The sequence below is a fragment of the Osmia lignaria genome, chromosome 3, assembly GCF_051020975.1.
Source record: "Osmia lignaria lignaria isolate PbOS001 chromosome 3, iyOsmLign1, whole genome shotgun sequence".
Taxonomy (NCBI): domain Eukaryota; kingdom Metazoa; phylum Arthropoda; class Insecta; order Hymenoptera; family Megachilidae; genus Osmia; species Osmia lignaria.
In genome coordinates, this window is record NC_135034.1 from 9932042 (window position 1) to 9950444 (window position 18403).

The following is an 18403-nucleotide window of genomic DNA, read 5'->3' on the forward strand; positions in this document are numbered from 1 at the left end:
TTTAAAGAACCCCAAAGAGACGGAGACAACTGAGCATCGGTTGACAAACGTTGACACGTTATCAACAATTCTGCTTGATTTCGTACACCTTTCGAGCACGCAACTCGACGTGCTGATTTAGCAGCAATTTTGTTTCGTCGTTATGCAAGCAATCGACGTCGAACGATAGGTGTGAATCGGTATACCGATCGATTACCAAGCGTTTCTTTGTATACAAGCATTTTTCCGCAATAAATTGTTGTAATTGGTAATAATATATAATAACATTGAATCGCGGTTTTCCTTATTGCAATGAAACATTTGGAAAGTGGGTCGTTTGGCAAGTTCTACTCGTGTTGCAAAGAATAAAATACAAATTTTTTTCAATACATCTCCCACCGAAAAGGGTTAAACCTTCCTTTATATCCCGTCTCGCGGAACCGCATACCGTGTGGTGAAAAAATCTGGGACACCTTCTGTGTAACGGTATTCATTAAACTTATGTATTTAAGTACCTGCAATTATCGATCATAATTTACATCGCGTAAATTTCCTTATATTTTTAATCACGGATTGAAGTACCTACTTCTTTTTGATCGCAATTTTCCAGTTCTAAATTACGTCAAGCATAGAAGAGCGAGCGAAAAGTATGCACGGTCGAGGCATAATAACGAAAGACCTACATAAATCTGGATATACATGTGTAGAAGAGGGGCCGTGCGGTTGCCAAAGAGGGCAAACGAAGAGAAAATCGTGTAGCTTCGCCGCGATACGCATGAATTAACAAGGTCCACTTAATTAAGGAGTCGGCTGCGTGCATCGACGGCTGTTACGCACTCTGCCCCTCCTGTCCCGTCCCGTCGTTTAGGCTTTAAAGGCCTTTAAGGCCTTCAGGCGCCTTCTAATTATTCACTTTCTCCGGCGTCTCGCGGTGAAACGACCGAGATTTACGGGCTCGCATCCTCGCTCGTTGTAATTTCGTTGATAGTTACCAGCTGAAACGACAATGGCTAGATAACTGGTCGCAAGAGATTCGCACGCGAATCCTCTCGCTTCCGCGTTCATCATCCACCTGGCGCGTTTCTTTAATACGTCATTCATTAATCTAACTATGCACGAGAAGTGAATGGTACTCGTACGACGATTACCACTAATATTTTTCAAAACCAAGAACCTTCGCTAGGGAGAAATTTCAAAGAACCGACGAGCATCAGAGTTCCACGAAAACGGTAACACCGTCGATCGGTGACCGGAAGCAACGCATGCCGATTCTTCGGGAAATGGAGAAAAACTAGCTGTCATAGAAAATCAAGGGAGAGTCTGTTGATCGAGGTCAAACACGGTCATCCATGAAACCGCTTTCTACTCGCGCGTTTCTCGGCGTCGCGTCGCGTCGCGTCCTGGCCGCGTCTTCGCCACGCCGTAAGATTCGATAATCGATCGTTCATGCTCGCGTTTCACGCTCCTCCACCTATGGATGCCAAATGAATTACAAAGCGTATACTAGTAACGATATACACGCTCTGAATCGGCCAACGATATCAATAGTTTCCAATCGGTCGCGGTGAAAATAGAATTCTCTTTCTTTCGCATAATTAACTGAAAAAATAACAGTGATTTCAATGACCTATTGCATCGCTTTTGGAATGCATCCAAATGAAACTCGTTTCTTTTCTAAAAGCAGTATAATAAAGTATAAACAAAGCAACTCATTTCTCAATTAATACCAGTGGCTGGGCAAGCATTCGCGATCCGTATAAATCTGAGCGTTCGATCGCGGCGCGATCGGGCGTCGATCCTCGACGGTGAAAAATTCGTTCGCGAAGCGTTAAGGATCGTACGTCGTTCGCGGGAGAAAGTTTAGAAAGGAACTGTGCCGATCGATTCGCGGTCGTAAATATAAAACAACAGCGAAGAAGATGAAGAAGAAGACGAAGAAAGGGGGAAAAAAAGCAGGACGATCGGCTGAGAACTGTTTACACATCTTAGTCACGTTCCTCGCGTAGTTACCGTAAAACGGGAGAAGAACCGATGGAAAGGACGACAGTGACGAGGAGAAATACCGTGTCGATTGAAAGAAAGGCGCAGCGAGCGAATCGAACGATTCTCCGGTAAAGAGGATAGATAGGAGATCGAGGGAAAGAGAAAAAGAGGTATACATGGACGTTTCAACGGGTCGTGGCATGCGAGAGATATAGGGTGCACACGCTTATCCTCGCTTTCTCGATAATGAGAAAATTGTGCGGTTCGATCGATCTTGTAACACGATCTCGCGATCATAGAGTGTCGATAACGCGCCACGTAGCCCGAGGTATCGGAACGGAAGTGATCGATGGGACCAAGCTAGCATTTCCGATCTCCACCTCCGATCGCTTCAACACGCTTCCGCGGATCTTTCAACCTTTTAAATCGTTCCCTATCGAACCCCGCGTAGACGTATTTTAATTTCAATGAAAATTCAAATTAATTCATTAGCGATTATCAAATGATGTACTCTTTCTTACCTTTGTCCGGTTCAGAGGATTCGAGAAGTCCCAACCCGGGGCGACGAACAGGTATCCGCATTTTGAAATCTTCCTCGTTGCCTGCAACAAAAATATACGTATACTTTAGTTATAAACGTTCAAGGAACAATATTATACGCGTACGCGTTATCAGGGTCATGCGGACTCGTTGCTAAGTAGTTTCCTTGATTTATTTCTATATAGTCCTTGATTTGTTTTCGTGTTCCACACTATTTGACTCGCGTACGCCTACTACTTTGTACCATGTACGATGTGAAACTACGCGTAGAAAGTCCTTGTACCCGATGGAAATAATAACGACGTCGGAAGTTCAATGCAACGTGACGAAACGCATAATATACAAGTACACACGTGGAACAAGCGTGTATCCACCTCGAATTCATACTGATTTCACCGAACGAAACGAACCGCTGAATAATGAGACAAGATCGTTTCATTCGTCGATTTACTGTTCAAACGATGCTCGCGTTTCTTGAGAATTCTTGCGATATACGATATCTGTTTGCATGCAAAGCTTGCATTGGAGAAAAAAAAAAAAAAGAAGAATACATGCAACGAGCCGGAAGTTTACATTTCAGCCGGGTATAACAAGAAGTCGGATTTGTGAAAGTCTTAAATTGAAGAAAGGATTGAACATGAAAAATTGAAGATTCGTCCGCGCGTTTCTCTCCTCCGAGAGAAAAGAAAAACAAAGCGAGGGTAATTATTAAAAAAGTTTCAGCCGTGTATCGACTCGGCATTCCACAGGGAACATCGACGGAATATCAACCACGAAAAGCAATCTCCCGTCGTGTCGACGGAACGAGCCTCGACCATCGCAATCGACCGCGTACCACCGGCTAATCAAACTTTCCAACAACGCCGCAGCAGGCCGGATCCTCTTCAAACTCTATTATTATGTTTAGAAGAAGATTTAGGGGCTACCGGCGGATAGGAAGTGTTCGAGAGAGCAACAAGATACAAAGAAACGATGGTTAACAGACAGAGAAAGGGTGAAAGAGAAGTGGTAGCCATTCAGGTGGAAAGGAGAGCCACGTGAACAGGTACAATATATATCTGAAGAATTTTAAATTGGTCATTCATCAAGAGCATCGTCTTTCCTTTGCTACTGTCTGTCTTCCATATAGATCGTTACTTTCTTAACCCTCAGACGGCGGACCATGGAGAGAGCTCCAATTTTAATTTCATCTCGCATCTCGTATTACATTCATTTTTATAATTTTCCTAGTAAACTGTGATAAAATTCGCATAATTACACGTGTATACACGTACCCTTGCGCATTAGAAGGATTACGAGATTACGTTCTTCGAAGCTACTATCCCAAGATGGAGTAACCACGAGAAACGTTCAGCCTGTACGGTTAATGAATGGGTGTCCCACAATACCCCCATGTAATTTGAAAACCCCCAATTTGAATAGAACCCGTTCGGTACAGCTTTAAAAAAACTGCACCGTTGCCGAGAGAGAAGGGAAGAAAGAATTGAAATGACATACACGTTCTGTTAACGTAGATCAATTCGGAGTTGAAAGTCGCAGAATTTTGCTATAATTAAGGAAAGTACAATAAGAAGCTCGGGAAGGTAAAATAAAACGTATCCACTAGGAGAAGTTGAAGTTTTTCTCAGCTTAACGAACGCATCAAAGTAAAGGATTTACAACGAGATAAATACTTCAAGCTGGCGTCCGAAGCTGGCGGCAATAATTTCATCGGTGGCAGGAAATTCTTCGGGAAACGACGATCTTTTACCGTACGCTCGACACGGAGCATATTTTTTAAGCCGTTTCCACGAACGTACGCCTTCGACAGATCGTTTCCCTTGGAAATATGTTAATGAACATCGCGCTGACTCTTTCACGGCGCATTAATCCAACGGAACGGAAACAGCTTCCGTCGAGGGAACGCGTTCCAAGTTCCAGCCACCGGATTTATAGCGAACCGAAGAAACTCTCCGAATATTTGAAAAGAAACCCGGCTTCGATATCGTGTAAAAGAAAACGATCGTACGAAGATATACGCGTTCTCGTCACTTTCGCTCGTTACGAAAGCTGCATCTGCGGCTTAAGGGAACGAGCTGTGCAGTTTTTCCCTCGTTCGAGACACGAGCAAGTTAAACGGGCCTGAAATTACGCTCCGGGATCGTCTCTGTTCGTTTCGGGCCAGCGAAAAAATTTCACTTGCCGCGATGTTTGATCGTCCCGAGTTTACGTTAATTAACGCTCAATGAAGAACGTAGCCTTCGTAAAATCTACGACTTTTACAATTTCATTTACCTTCACCGCTTTTGCTGCTCTTCTCGTTCGAAAAAAAAAATGAGGAAAAATTGCATAGAAGGTTGGCGAAATTTACGAGGGGTATTTCATGGTCGAGGCGAGGCGCAACAACAACGAGAGGGGACGGGATAAATGAAATACTTTCCGTGGCAAAGTTTCACCCAGCAAGAAAACGAGGAGAGGGCCCGGCAAGAAAAGTAATACGTCTTCGTTCAGCTGGCTGACGATCATTTTCCAGTGCGTGGCAATCACGAAACGAGGCGATCATCTGGCCGTGCCGGGCAAGAACGAGAATTTACTCTGCTTTATGGAGAAATAAAGTCGGTCTACTTGCTGGAACAGGCCCCCGAAGCGCGTCTTTCTTTACAGAAAATTATGCCGTTCTCCCTTGTACGGGGCTAAACAAAAGATCAAGGATCGAACGGTAAAAACAGCAGCTGCCTAAACATCCTGGCAAAAGGTTGAACGCCATGGAATGCCATTCTGCACACCCTTAACTGAATGCTTCTCTACGATCAGCTAATTTACGCGAACCGAGAGAGTCATCCAGCCGAGGGCAATCAAGAGAAAGATAAATGAACGTTCCTCTGCTTATTGTATTTATTGCCAGAACAATATACGAATCAACGTCCTCCGATAGAATGATAATTATGGAGGAAAAAATATCCGAGCGATGGGACTTGGAAATTTTATTAAAGTTCCCTCGTTAAAATATAAAATAACGAACGAAAGAGAAGTCCTATCATTAATTCGAATGAGAAAACTTTTACTATAATTATGTCGGCATTCCATGAACGCAGTGATCCGGATTTTAGAATGATTAAAATCATAAATTGATCAAGAAACGATCCAATAAAATGGAAAATTCTCTTCTCGATAAATCTATAAAGATAATTCAAAAACTCTCTCTCTATCAAGTGGATTTTTTTTTTTCAGTGACTCGAATCGATAGCAATCGAATATACGCTCTGTTTAACCGCTTTCCGTCCGGGCTCCGCTGATTTCCTGTCGCCGCGCTGCTCGCGCATCCACAATTGACTTCCGGTCTGCCCACTGTCCTGCCGGACAAAAGCGCGCGGTTGGAAAAGCATCAGGTGAACGCAGCTCGCCATTGTTGCGTTCCAGATGAACGCGACGTCGTGTCATAGAAATCCGATTCTATGCACGGTGATTTGGAAAGAGAAATTCGGGATCGTTTCGAAGTGAACGAAAGATCCGATGGAAATAATATAAATCAATATATTCAGGTCTGATTGGACGGTTTTCGAGATCTAATGACCCGGTTATCGGTTGTGTAAAACGTAGCACAGATATCGAGTTTACGATCCATAACGATAAATCTAGAAACGTGAATCGACCATTTTGTTTATGAAATACAAGCGATTGAAAAAAGAATAATTCAACGAAACAATAGGAACCCAGCCACCGAAACGAACGATGACTGACATTAATCAACATCGTAATTCCGATCGATCTTCTCATAAATCATATCAGTTAGATCGGATGGGAATCTTTTCGCAAGCTACAGGATCCATGGATTGTTCGAGGTTCGACGATCGATCAGCTAAAACCGAGGTCGAATCGGGCGGTTTCTGTCGTTGGCACGTGATTGCACAATCAGAGACACAGTGATCCGGGCAATCGGGAATAATTGGACAACAGGTTGATCGCCGGAGGGGTCTCAGCTTCCTCGCGGTCGTCCTTGACACGGTTCGACCGAGTCCTTGCCAGTCCTTAAGCTGTTAAGGAGAGCCAGATGCAGGCCCACACGCCTCTAATCTATCGGCTCTACTAATAAGGTCGATTCAGAGGTGGAGGTACGTTGGTTGTTGCTCGACGTAGGTGCAGCTGAAATGCCGATTGCTAACACGTCGTAACGAGACTCGGACAAGCGAGGCTACTTACTCTTTATTAAGGCAATTAAAGATCTGCCTCGTTCGCCACCTCGTTAACCAATCAGAGCGTGTCGTGGGCGATGCCCAGGCCAATAAGAAAGTCCCGTTGCACGCGTTAACGCATACCTGGGGCACGTTTATAATGTATACGAGCCACGTAACGATCGTGTGCACGGAATACAGGAAGCCAGCAACGATTGCCGTTCGTTTCGATTGAATAACGAGCAACCCCTTATCTGTATTAGACGATGCATTCAGTCTAACAAGCAAACGTCTCTAAATCTAATCGAATGAAAAAGACCCGGTTGAATTTAACGAATGAATCGCGCAATGTCAGAGAACGTTCTACGATTTCTATCCCCAACGTAGCAAGACCCTGCTTTCCAACTGGTGTCTGCGGTGCGATCGACGATTTGTCCGGGCAACGGCGCGCGGATTTCTACGGCAACTGTACACCGCAGCCACGTCCAAGCTGTCCTCTCGATGGTCAGCATGGTCCGGTTGGTCGAGAGACACCAAGAGAGTGGCCGACTCGCGTGTATCACACCAGCAATCCCACGCGTCTCGTCCTCTGCGTATCCCACATCCGGTGTCCACCCCGAGCCCCCATCCGTTGGAAACCTGTCCCCACCTAGCCACCGAGACGTTATCGTGCCGAGAAATCGATCGACGAAAGGATTAAAGACGACCGGCCAACGAGTGTGTACTTCTTTGGTAAATGGAAAACATCCACCACCAGGCGTGATATTTTTCTATCGATGAATTATACGTTCCCCCGAGGCAGCCTTTCGATCTGGCAAAAATTGATGTCTTAATCTGGCGTTTGATCAAAGTCAGAATAAATTTTGATTAATCGAACGAAGGCCAGGCTGATCAATAAAGCTCGAGGAATTATTACCTTGATAATTTCTCAATTATCCTCGGAGGATAGACGTGTCTTCAGTTTATTTGCATTTAGAAGTTGATCATTTTCTGACAAATATGGAATGACCCTGGATTTTTAATGCAGTAGGAATGATACTGATTCCATATGCAAAGCAGGATTTATTTTTGTGAAAAATGACTCTGAATTATTTGCTAAATGCATGTATATTTCATTATGTCTCAACTGACCTCACTATAAAATAGTATTTCTGCTTCTACTTATTAGGTAACGAGAGGTACAATAAGGTACTAGCTTTAGAATACTAATAACAAGTGGCGTTTCGCATGTCTTATCTCGCTGAACAATCATCGTGACCACTTGAAAAAAAAAAAAAATTGAATTGCCATTGAAACAACAGATAACAAAGCCAACGTTGATAAAAGGCTAAGAAGAGACCAAATGAAACAGCAAAGTCTCGTCGCGAGAGCGAGTTTCACCCAATTCGAGAGCAGTTTTTTTTTTCCCCCTTTCCGGAGAGACGTTCACTCGTCTCTTTCCCACGACACGGCCCGTATTGCTTCGTTTCCACGCGAACTGCAATTAACGAAGCGTTCGTAACGCGAGTCCTACAATTAAGTGGTCGTTAAACCTCCGCCCGGGAAAAGTGAACTTGCTCGTCTTCTCTAAACGCCTCCCACCACCAGATTCTGTGAATCGTGCGAGCATGAAAAAAAGGCGACGGCAGGAAGGAAAAATCGTTCGAGTCGCGTGGAACAACGAAACGATCCCGGCCTTTAACGACCGTTCACCTGCAACGCGTACAAAGGAGCGCAAAAATCGCCGGGACCACCTTGCGTGTTTCATATTTAAACGGTTACCCGGAATGGATCGAAACTGGTCTGAGGAAAGTGAAATCGGGGCTAATCGATCCTTAAACATCCACGTCGTTTTACCAATTTTTTTGTTCGATGAAAATCAACCTGGTTGGTCATTGGTTCACCGGCTCGTTTCTATAGCTTTTTAATCGTCTACTTAATTAATCTCATTTCTCACACAATAATTCTCACACAAATTTCAATTACAAGATTTATAAATAAATAAAATTTTCAAATGATATTTCAGCTTGGAAATTGAAGGTTTTTTACTTGGTTCTGTTAAGTACCCCATTGACGAGTACAATTACAGCCCCCCCGGGTGCAAGATTATCCCCCTCCTATAAAAACATAAACTAAATCACACTCATCAGGCGAAGTCCTAAAAAAAAGAACACGGATCGATTGTCCCTCATCGAAACAGAGAAATCAGAGAGGTCGAGAATCGTCGAGCGTAGAATCGTAACGTATCATTATCATCGTAAAGCATTCGTACGATTTACCGTCATCGATCATGGCCGGGACGCGCAAGAAATCGAAAAGCAGCGGCGTACGTACCGAGAGAATCATTACGTTACGCAAGATTAACCCACCTCCCTTGTCTTCCTCTTTCCCTCTTTACCAAGCCCGGACTCCCTGTTCCCGTGTTACGTCGATTACCGGCTCGCGTGTTTTGCAACAACAATACAGCTGTGCATACAAGTGCATACAACTAACCCGACTGGTTAGCCGGGCTTCGAAAGAATTGCCCAAGAGAAGCGTTGGAGGTCGAAGACGTGGGATCGGACAGCATACGCTTGTCTTTCGACCGCGAGAAAAACGGAGAACCGAGAAAAAGATGAATATAAACGTGTACAGGTTGACCCATGCAATTGGGCCAAGCTATAATTTCTCGGGTAGGTTAGAAAAAAAAGAAAGAAATTTCATTAGAAATAATTCAACTGTATCGAATGTGATACGAAAAGTGGAGAAGTTTCAAAGATCCTCAATATTCTAAAGCTTACAATGGAGATACAGGTTGACCCAGTCACCTGCAACATCCTGTATGCACACACAGAGGGGCTGACACATGTGTACAGAATAATTATCCAGACTGACGTGGAACATTGTTACCACGCAAATCGCTAACGAGCTACTGCAAGAGGTGAGAATATGTAATGCATCCTGCGCCATTCGTCGGGATAAAAATAACGAGGAATTTGGAGGAAGGGTGAAAAAAAAAAAAGGGAGGAACATCGATCGTGAATGAAGCTGGGTACCACCGGTGTCTACTCGGCTCATTATGTAAAACGCTTGCAGCTGTGTCGGTTATTGACATTTCACGGATATTACGGAACCCCGGCGTCGCGACGTTAACCATGGAACGGAGATTCCTCCGTTCAATTAGACAGAGCTTTCTCTTCAGCTTTGGAATCCTAGGATCTATTCCCATTGGAAATGGAAATGTGTGTCTCGTGAGGATAAACTCGATTAGAGTAGGAAAAAGATGGAGCTGTAAAATGAGCATGGTTGGAACGGTGTCAAGGTCTTCACGATCGTCGATAGGACGTTATCGAGCTGGATCGTGGAACGGGCGGTCGGTTTCTTGACCTGACCCACAGTTGAACTGACCTCGAACGATGGCTGTCTGAGAGACAGAGAGAAGCAGAGATACCGAAAGCGGACGTGGCTTAAGGTGAGGTGAATAAGGTGGAAAACGTGGGTGGATGTAAACGTAGGTGGATATAAGGTAGACCGATGTCGTGATGCGCACTTGTCGAGAATGACTGGCCGAGCCTGCCGCTCGTGGTTGCCTCGAGCTATCGCCGCTTGTAACGTGCAACTGTAAGCATTCTCCTCGTGTGTACCGCGAATGCCATTTACCCTACTCTCCGTTTCCTTCTTTCCCTTGGTCAACCTTTCGTTTCTAATCATTTCCGAGAAAAATCATGCTTTACCTTTATACTCATCAGCGTTGAAACGGTTATAGAAAACTGACCATCCAAAAATATCAGGTGCAATAAAACACTTTGGTTTTTCCGAATCGTTTTATTGCCGATCACGTTTTGCGCAAGATAGACTTTTCTATTTTCATAGGTACAAGTATTAGCGACCTTTTAATCTTTCAGTCAATTCGATACGAGAATCGGTTTAGGTAGCCCAGTACGTCCTGGTTTTCCACATTTCAAAACTTATTTTTCACTAAAAGACTATCTTAGTAACCTACTTCCCGCGTATCTTCAACAATCAGTCCTTGGATTCAATGGAAATTGCCTCATCGCCGAATCACTCTGTTTTAAAATGATAATGGATAACACTCTGGACCCCCGACCTATAGATTTTCTTTTCAAACAAATTTTTCTTTTATCTCTGCTGGTGAGCGCGTTAGATAAGAGGAATAGTTTCTACGAATATTCTTGAAACTGATGGTGGAGGGAAGCTTTGTTTTCTATTGCCATGGTAGAACAACATGAAAACGTGCTTGGACTACGATTTCGATGGGAAACGAGAAAAATCGGGAGTAGTCTGACACGAGAGAGTGGTTCGTTTCTTTTGCTTTCGTTCGACGAACCTCGAATAGCAATGTTCCCGCGTTGCGATCGGGTGAAAACAAAACTCTTGCCGCTTTCTTTGACTCTCAGCCAAGTAACTCTGATTTCACGGTCGCTCGGTTCGAAGAATTCTAACAACAATACTAAGAATCCATCGTGTTGATCGACGCAGCGGAGGCAGTTTGCGCTTCAATTTCAGCCAAAGTTCCACGCGAGCTAGGCGCTGAACTATGATAGTCGTAATTGCGAAAGAGATCATAAGAGCAAGGGTTAAACCGGAAACCTGGAAGACTGGCTCGCGGCGAAATTTCGCGATCGCTGTTCTCTGAAATCCTGGTGAAAGTTCCTCTTTCGTGGAATCGTTGCGAGAACGATTGCCCTCTCTTTCTGTTCGATAGAATTCTGCACTCGGTACAGAAGATATTAAACTGTTAAAGGAAACCAACGATCGCCTTGCAGAGGGAAAACGAGCCCTACGAGGTCTAAAAGGGAGGTAATATCCCTGCGTCGAGTCTCGCTAACGAATTCAACTGTCGCGAGTTAAGGTGAACGTGCATGTAACGCTTGTAACGGTACCGCTGGTTCACGCTTATATCGTCCAGGACTATTGCAGCTACCGGTTCGATTGTTTCCCTATCGATTTCCATTTCTCTCTTATGCTGACCCTTTACGCCTAATGACAATGAAACAACGTATCGGAGCCGAGCGCGTGTGTACACAGACGGAAATTATATTGCGACATTTTAGGGCTCGTTACACGCCGTGGCCGATCGCGTGTACCGCGCGAAACAATAACGAACAGGAAAAACGAACGTCCACCACGAGACCTTTGCAGATAGAATACGGATACGGTTTATCCGTTCCTCTACACATTACGCCTCGCTAGAATCGTGGACACGCTTTATTGGAACAGCCCGTTTAACGGGTTGAAAGTGGCCGCGGCGTCGGTCGCATTATCGGCCGATTCAACCAACTGGCGGCCAGGAAGTCGGCCGGACGAAAGCGATATACCGGAGATCGAAAGAAAGTGTACACGCACGCGTGTTACCGGTATACACCTTTTGACAATTAACGTGTAGGAAGAGAAAAAGGCGTTTCATCCCTGCTCCAAACGCCTATAACTCCACTTTCGGAACTGAGAAATGAGAATCGTCATAAATTTGACGCAGTTGTTAGAAATGGAAATTAGCACACGTACCGACGCATTCCAGGTGACGTGGAAACGTGACAGAACACAATGGGGACGGGTTGGTACCGTTACTCGAAATTAATATCGAACGAGCGAAGATCGACGCTTAGCTGCGCGCATAAAGTCACGTTTGCGCCACGTGGGCGTTTGAAACGAGCCGGAAAGGGCAGGCGTCGTCTCGGACACGCGAGACAGAAATAGTAATTAGGCAGGTCAAATTAGGTTAACCTTGAAAGGAAACGCCGCGCGAGATGCGTTTCAACGCCAAAAATGGTCTCGAAAGTGGCTTCGATTCGCTGTAAACGGACGTTGACCCGCATCGGTGCACAATTTTCATTCTTTCCGCGGCGAAATCAGGATCGAAGGGTGCCACGATCTTCGCTTCTGGGCAAAAAAATAGATCGCCAGATCAATCGTCGGTTTTTTGTTACCCGAGGCGTTGACTCGTGTAATCATCGTTATTAACCACTCAAGGATCAAATTTCTAAGCAGCCTGCCTTACAAAAAGAAAGAAACCTGGTACAACTTACGAGCCTCGGGTTTTAGTATAATACCAAGCCGAATGGTATTCAATACCCAAAATAGTGTTAGATCAGAGCTTAAGTTCAGTGACTTTGAACGCTTCACCAGTTAGATACATCAATTAGCCGAACGCCTGTTAGGAATTCGAGCTTTTTATTTTTCATTAGTGTGCGCAGGATTATATCCAAGTTACGACACGCTACGTTACTTTTTATTAGATACCGAGACGATCTTTTTTGCGGGGATTATGATACGAGTAATGGGAAACGTTCCTTTGAATGGCACTTACGAGAACGTAGAAAAAAGAAAATAAACTGTTACGATCTTATTAAAGACTGCGAAGGACCTTTACGTGTTCAATGTTCGAAACACCACCATATAAAATGAGCCCATTGTAAAAGTGAACGTCGTTGGATGCAAAAACGTGACAGGTTGATTACCAGGAATAAAACTTGACTATCTATGTTACAACAGCCGTGGAAAAGGGGGGACACTTTTCAACTAAAAATTTCTCGGCTAATTCGCAGCAAGAAGAACTATGAAACGGAGTGGAAAATGAACGGGTTGCTAGGAATAGAATCGTTTAAACTTTGATTCCACGGCTAGTTAAGAATGTCGCGAGGGGTCGTGACGGTTCACCGAGTCAATGAATCGGGTCGAATTCAATTTTGTCACGCGGTCGATCTTCTGAGAATGAAAACTGGCGCCGAGATATCGGTATCGATTCTAATCCGGCATCATAGACAAAGTCTGGCTGTACGAAGGGCGTCGACCGCCAATTTCTCACGGCAGTTTCTCGAATTTCAATTTCAGTATCGAAAGAGTTGGGCAACGTTGGCCTCCCATTGAATCTCTGGTTGTTTCTACACGCGTTCGGGGCCTTTCACTCGAAAGACGCGGACCTCGAAACAGGCTGCACGGATTCCTGTCTAATACGGTATCCCGATTTCGTCAGAGTGCCGATCGCTCGGGATGCCGGTCGGCTAAGCCAGCCACGATGGAAATCAATGGCTCCGAGGTGGAAAGAAGGGAAAAAAAAAAAAAAATCTCATCGTTCACTTGTGAGAAATGCCTGACTCGAGGAAACGAGATCCCGGGATAATTGACGCGTTTCAATGCGCAGGCAGAAAATTCGCCGGTTAAGTTGGCACGGGGATCGATAACATCGCCGTGTACCACGAAATTTCGAAAGCGGCTACCATTTCTGTTCGATTGAATCTCCTTTGAACTATGTCTCGCGCGTGCGATCAGCGTAACATCGTTATTCTCACAGAAACGTTTAAATGATCGGTGAAGTTATTCTAAATGATTAATTAACTAATTTGGAAGCTTAAAAAAGAGAGACTACTAATTTTGGAGAGAGTGTGCGACTTCCAGTATAATGGCAATGTAAAAATTGTGATCGATGTGGGTCATTTTGATCCGAGCTTCCTCGAGGACTTATTAAAGTCCTGGCGAATCGAACGATCGATCGACTCCTAATAGGGTTGCAGGGCTGCAGGTGTTTTCGAGCAGTGTTCGTTGCTCGTTAAGGGGAAGGGGGGGGAGTATCGCGTAGACGGGTCTCGGGTCGTGGGTCGTGACCCTCGAGGCCGAGCCTCTTTTACGAGGAGTACTGTTACTGACACAGTGGCACGCTTAATGCCGACCTCAACCGGCTCTCGCGGTGTCTCGAAAGCACCTGTACTCTACCCCTGCCAGCCACCACGCCTTCCCGAAGGTGCGATACGAAACCGGACGAGCGTCTAGTCGTAATGACACCTCGCCGAATGGTAATTGCATGGGAACGAGAAAGAATGAATCTCATTTTTCGCGACCGGTCCCCGTGTCAACGTACCCGTAGCCGCAGTCAGTCAACCTGGATGAACACGCGATGACGAAACAAAGCAACGCGACAAATCTCGGCTTCAGCGATCTTTCGCAATTCCACAAACGCTCCCGCGACACGTTTCAAGGGAATATTAAGGACCTTTTTAGTGTACACGGCTTTACCGACGAAACGCGGAATTGAGCAACCCCGTTCGTTCCCGTACTTACCCAACAGGGAATTATGAATCTCGAAATCTGCCACGAGCAAGCAAGCTTATTATCTATGCCGGTGTCTTATTAAGCGATTGTCTAATTCCCTTTCGTTGCGACAACTTTCGCCTTTCGATGAATATAAATTTGTTATCGTTGACATTGATAGCGCGCTATTACCCTGAGGATTGTTGAAATATCTCTAAAATTATTTAGTATCTCGGCTATCCTGTTGAATCTAGTCTATTAGCAGGAGAAAACAAAGCTCTTTCTAGTAGGTACACGTACGAGGTAGCTAATAAAACGACTTGTAATTAGGTAAATTAAATTCTCTCCCCATAAAAGAGACGATAAGCTGGCCGGTGAAAATCGCCGACGGTCGAATAGGTATCGAGTAAATATTCTCTGACGCGAATGCGTACGGAACGAGGAGAAACGGCAGTCAACCGTTCACGGTGGAAACATCGAAAACCGGTAGTTGGCGTGATTTTTCCTAGCTTCGACAGAATAGCCGGTCGCGAAATTGCCACTTAACGACGTGTATACCGCGCTTATCTGCGGGGATGATCTGAAACGATGTTGATATCGTGGCTTTATCTTGGCATCGAGCCAGCCACGGATACCGGGATCCCGCTACCACCACCGCCGTTGCGTTATGCTTCGATTTACGAAGGGGGGAAAGGTAAATGATAACGTTCCTTCCGGCACGGTTCATTGAATCGACGTTGCGAACGGGCCTGCAACCGCGGCCGATCGGTTAAAGGTGCTGCATCAACACAGCCCGTTCTACGTTTCTCTACGATACAAACGAGACTACGCGAGACAACAAAAGAAGATCGATAATCATACCGGCATGACGAAGAAATAGCAGGCTACCGAGGATGCATCGTCGAACGCGAACCCAAGCTTAGCCAGCCTTCAATTTGCTACCAGTTTCGCACGATGACTTCGATAATGCATGCGGTAGCGCAACCTCCTCGTTGCATATCGGCATATCGGCACGATGAAAAAAAAAAATATTTCATTTCCTACACCGATGCATCCATCCTCCTGGAGGAATGCGAATCGAGTAGAACTTTCCATTTCACCCTTCTATACGTTCGCCTTGTTGGAGAAATCAATGGCTACTCAAGGTTGAACAACAGTCTACCGTATCATTTTCTTACTCTTTTGCTTTATTTCGTACGTTTTGTATTCGCTGAGAATAACCTGACGCGATAACCCCGTGAAACAAAGGCTGAGGATCGGCATAGTTGCAGAGGATATGCATGAGCTGGAGAACGACGAGTCAGGGCACCGTTTACAACTCCCGACTGCATCATCGTTAAGGGTAAACTACCAGTTATTACGAGTCACGGCACGGTGACGTAAGAATTGCAAAGTTTATTGCACTCAGGACTCGGAGAGAGTTTTCGCGGACGCAAGTTCGCAGACTGATACAGAGAGACAGACGCGCGTGTACGAGATCGGCTACCGTAGCAATTTGGCACGACCCAAATGACGAAACTAAGTATAAACGCGGCGGCAAAGAAACGCCCACGTGCGAGCTTACAAGGGAGCTTGACACGATGGTTTTCCCCGATGACCGGCTCCCCGTGTCTCGCATATTCTTGGACCCGAACATGCCGGAGAAAAAGAAATCCGCGCCGATTCTGCGAAAGCCTGCAGAAACGCATTCGCGAATTTTCGCTTCTAATCATGGAAATACAATCACGAATAATTATAATTATCGATTCGATCCTGTGAACGGTACTAATTAAAGATTCGTCGCGTTACCGCGACAGACTGGCAGAAAAATTGAATCCACCCCTTGAGCAACAAACACGCGCGAGCCGTTTAACGAACAAGCAAACGCGTGAAATTGGAAACGGAAACGCTACTCGCCGTGCACCTCATCTCCCCGACCATCGCCCATGTTTTTATCAAGCTCCGCGATACGTTAATTGTACCTCTTTCTTCTCCCTTCCCTTTTTGCTTCGTCGCGGTTCGCCCTTCGGTGACCGTGGGTGAAGTTACTTTAACCCTTTCTTTCGTTCAAATTTCCGAGTCTATCGACTCCTCTTCGTCGAACAATCAAATCCTTAAAAATCCCTCGGACATCGCCTCGGCAGTCGAGTGAAAAATAAAATAAAATAAAGGCAAGTATTTTCCACGAGTCCCGAGCAACGCTAACTCAATCTTCTCCTTTCGACTCGCGTGCCATTCTCAAAGCGTTCATATATCATGCCGGCAACGTTTTTGCGATGCACGAGAAAAGAAGGTAGCGTAGGTATCGGAGATGCAACTCGGGTCATCGACGAGCCGCGGAGGTCACGGTTCGACGCGTCCTCTTCGACTGGCGGTTCTCTTGGACGCGTTGCACCCAGTTCGTTCGGGGATTGATTAAATTAGCGTCGGCCGGTGCACACGCAAGAGGCGGAGACGCGCACCTGCGAGCGCGAAGTAGAAGAAGAAGAAGAAGAAGAAGAAGAAGTAGAAGCAGAAGAAGAAGAAGAGGAAGAAGCCAGTCGGGACTAGGGAGGAGCGAGTGTCATTGCCCTGTACCGCGGTGTCTAGTATAGAAGGTACAGGAATAGCAAGGCTTGGCCATCGGCTTAGACGTTGCACCGCTTCGTCGTCGTCGTCGTCGTCTTCGTCGTCGTCTTCGTCGTCTACGTTGCACATCCGCGCGACTCTCTCGCGGTTGCGTGTACAGCGAAACGGCAGAAACTAACAAATCAACCGTGTCTTATCGCGCCTGTATATATATACGCCTGTGGCCGCAGAATCCGTGGGAAAAAACGGCCTCGCCTGAGAAATTCCTCCCTCTACGATCTCGTTGCTCGATCTTTCTCTTTCCCGATCTCTCTCGGCCAGTGAGCCACGTATTTACGAGATTCCCCGATGCCCGGCAAACAGATTAGACCCGACGATAAACATTTACGATCTATTAAATCGAAACGATAAGACGCAACACAGTGTATCGAAATCTATATATATATATATATGTGTGTACACGTACGACACGCGTGCAAGTCGGTGAAGCAAGGGGTAGGTGACCGAGAGGATTGCAGCTCGTTAGCGTGGCCCCGAGCAAAAACGAAAGCTCGATAACGATACCGGAATGATACAGTTCGAGTACATCGTGTGCGATCGAAATCCTCCTCTGCAATTTCCTTTCCGCTTCGTATATCTGTTTCAACCTTTCCATGCCGACTTTTTATAGAACGCTTCATTTTTCCCGGTGCTATCAGCCTTGTTAATTGCCTCGGGACATTATCGGGGACAACTCCCGCCATTTTCCACGGACCTGGACCGATCGAACCGATCGACGAGGCTGTCTTCGGGAACGGTTCGTTACTGTCCAGCGAGAACGATTTGCTCGCGACTCCGTGGCGTGCAGGACGTATGATCAAACGATACTCGACAGCCTCGAAGGACAACCGCAAAGTGTGTACCGTCGGTCTGACACTGGTTGGTAGAGCGTAGATTAGATATCGAGGGTAACAATCAGCTCGGCATGAAAATCGTCGTGCGGAGCGTATTGCGCGCCAACGTAAAATGAAGGTTTTCTCTCGCCGCGCCTATCTTATCCGCCTCTAATACCGGTGTAAACGTCTCGACGTGCTAACTCGCTGTTGCCCCCTAACACACTAACCGTACACTGGAAACAAGAGGAACGGCCGTGAGACGGAGGACAAACACGGCTACGGATGCAAAGTTTTATCCTAATGACGATACAGGGATCAAAGGTA

General features: G+C 45.7%; 1 protein-coding gene across 8 annotated transcripts in view; it reads right to left on the minus strand.

Moving 5' to 3' along the window:
* osp (myosin phosphatase Rho interacting protein outspread) overlaps window positions 1-18403 on the minus strand; it is a 117082-nt gene that overhangs the window by 77149 nt on the left and 21530 nt on the right. For all 8 annotated transcript variants that reach the window (XM_034332642.2, XM_034332639.2, XM_076693431.1 and 5 more), the window contains exon 2: window positions 2484-2564. In XM_034332642.2, coding sequence (XP_034188533.1) covers window positions 2484-2564 — 81 coding nt within the window. The remainder of the gene's footprint in view (window positions 1-2483; window positions 2565-18403) is intronic.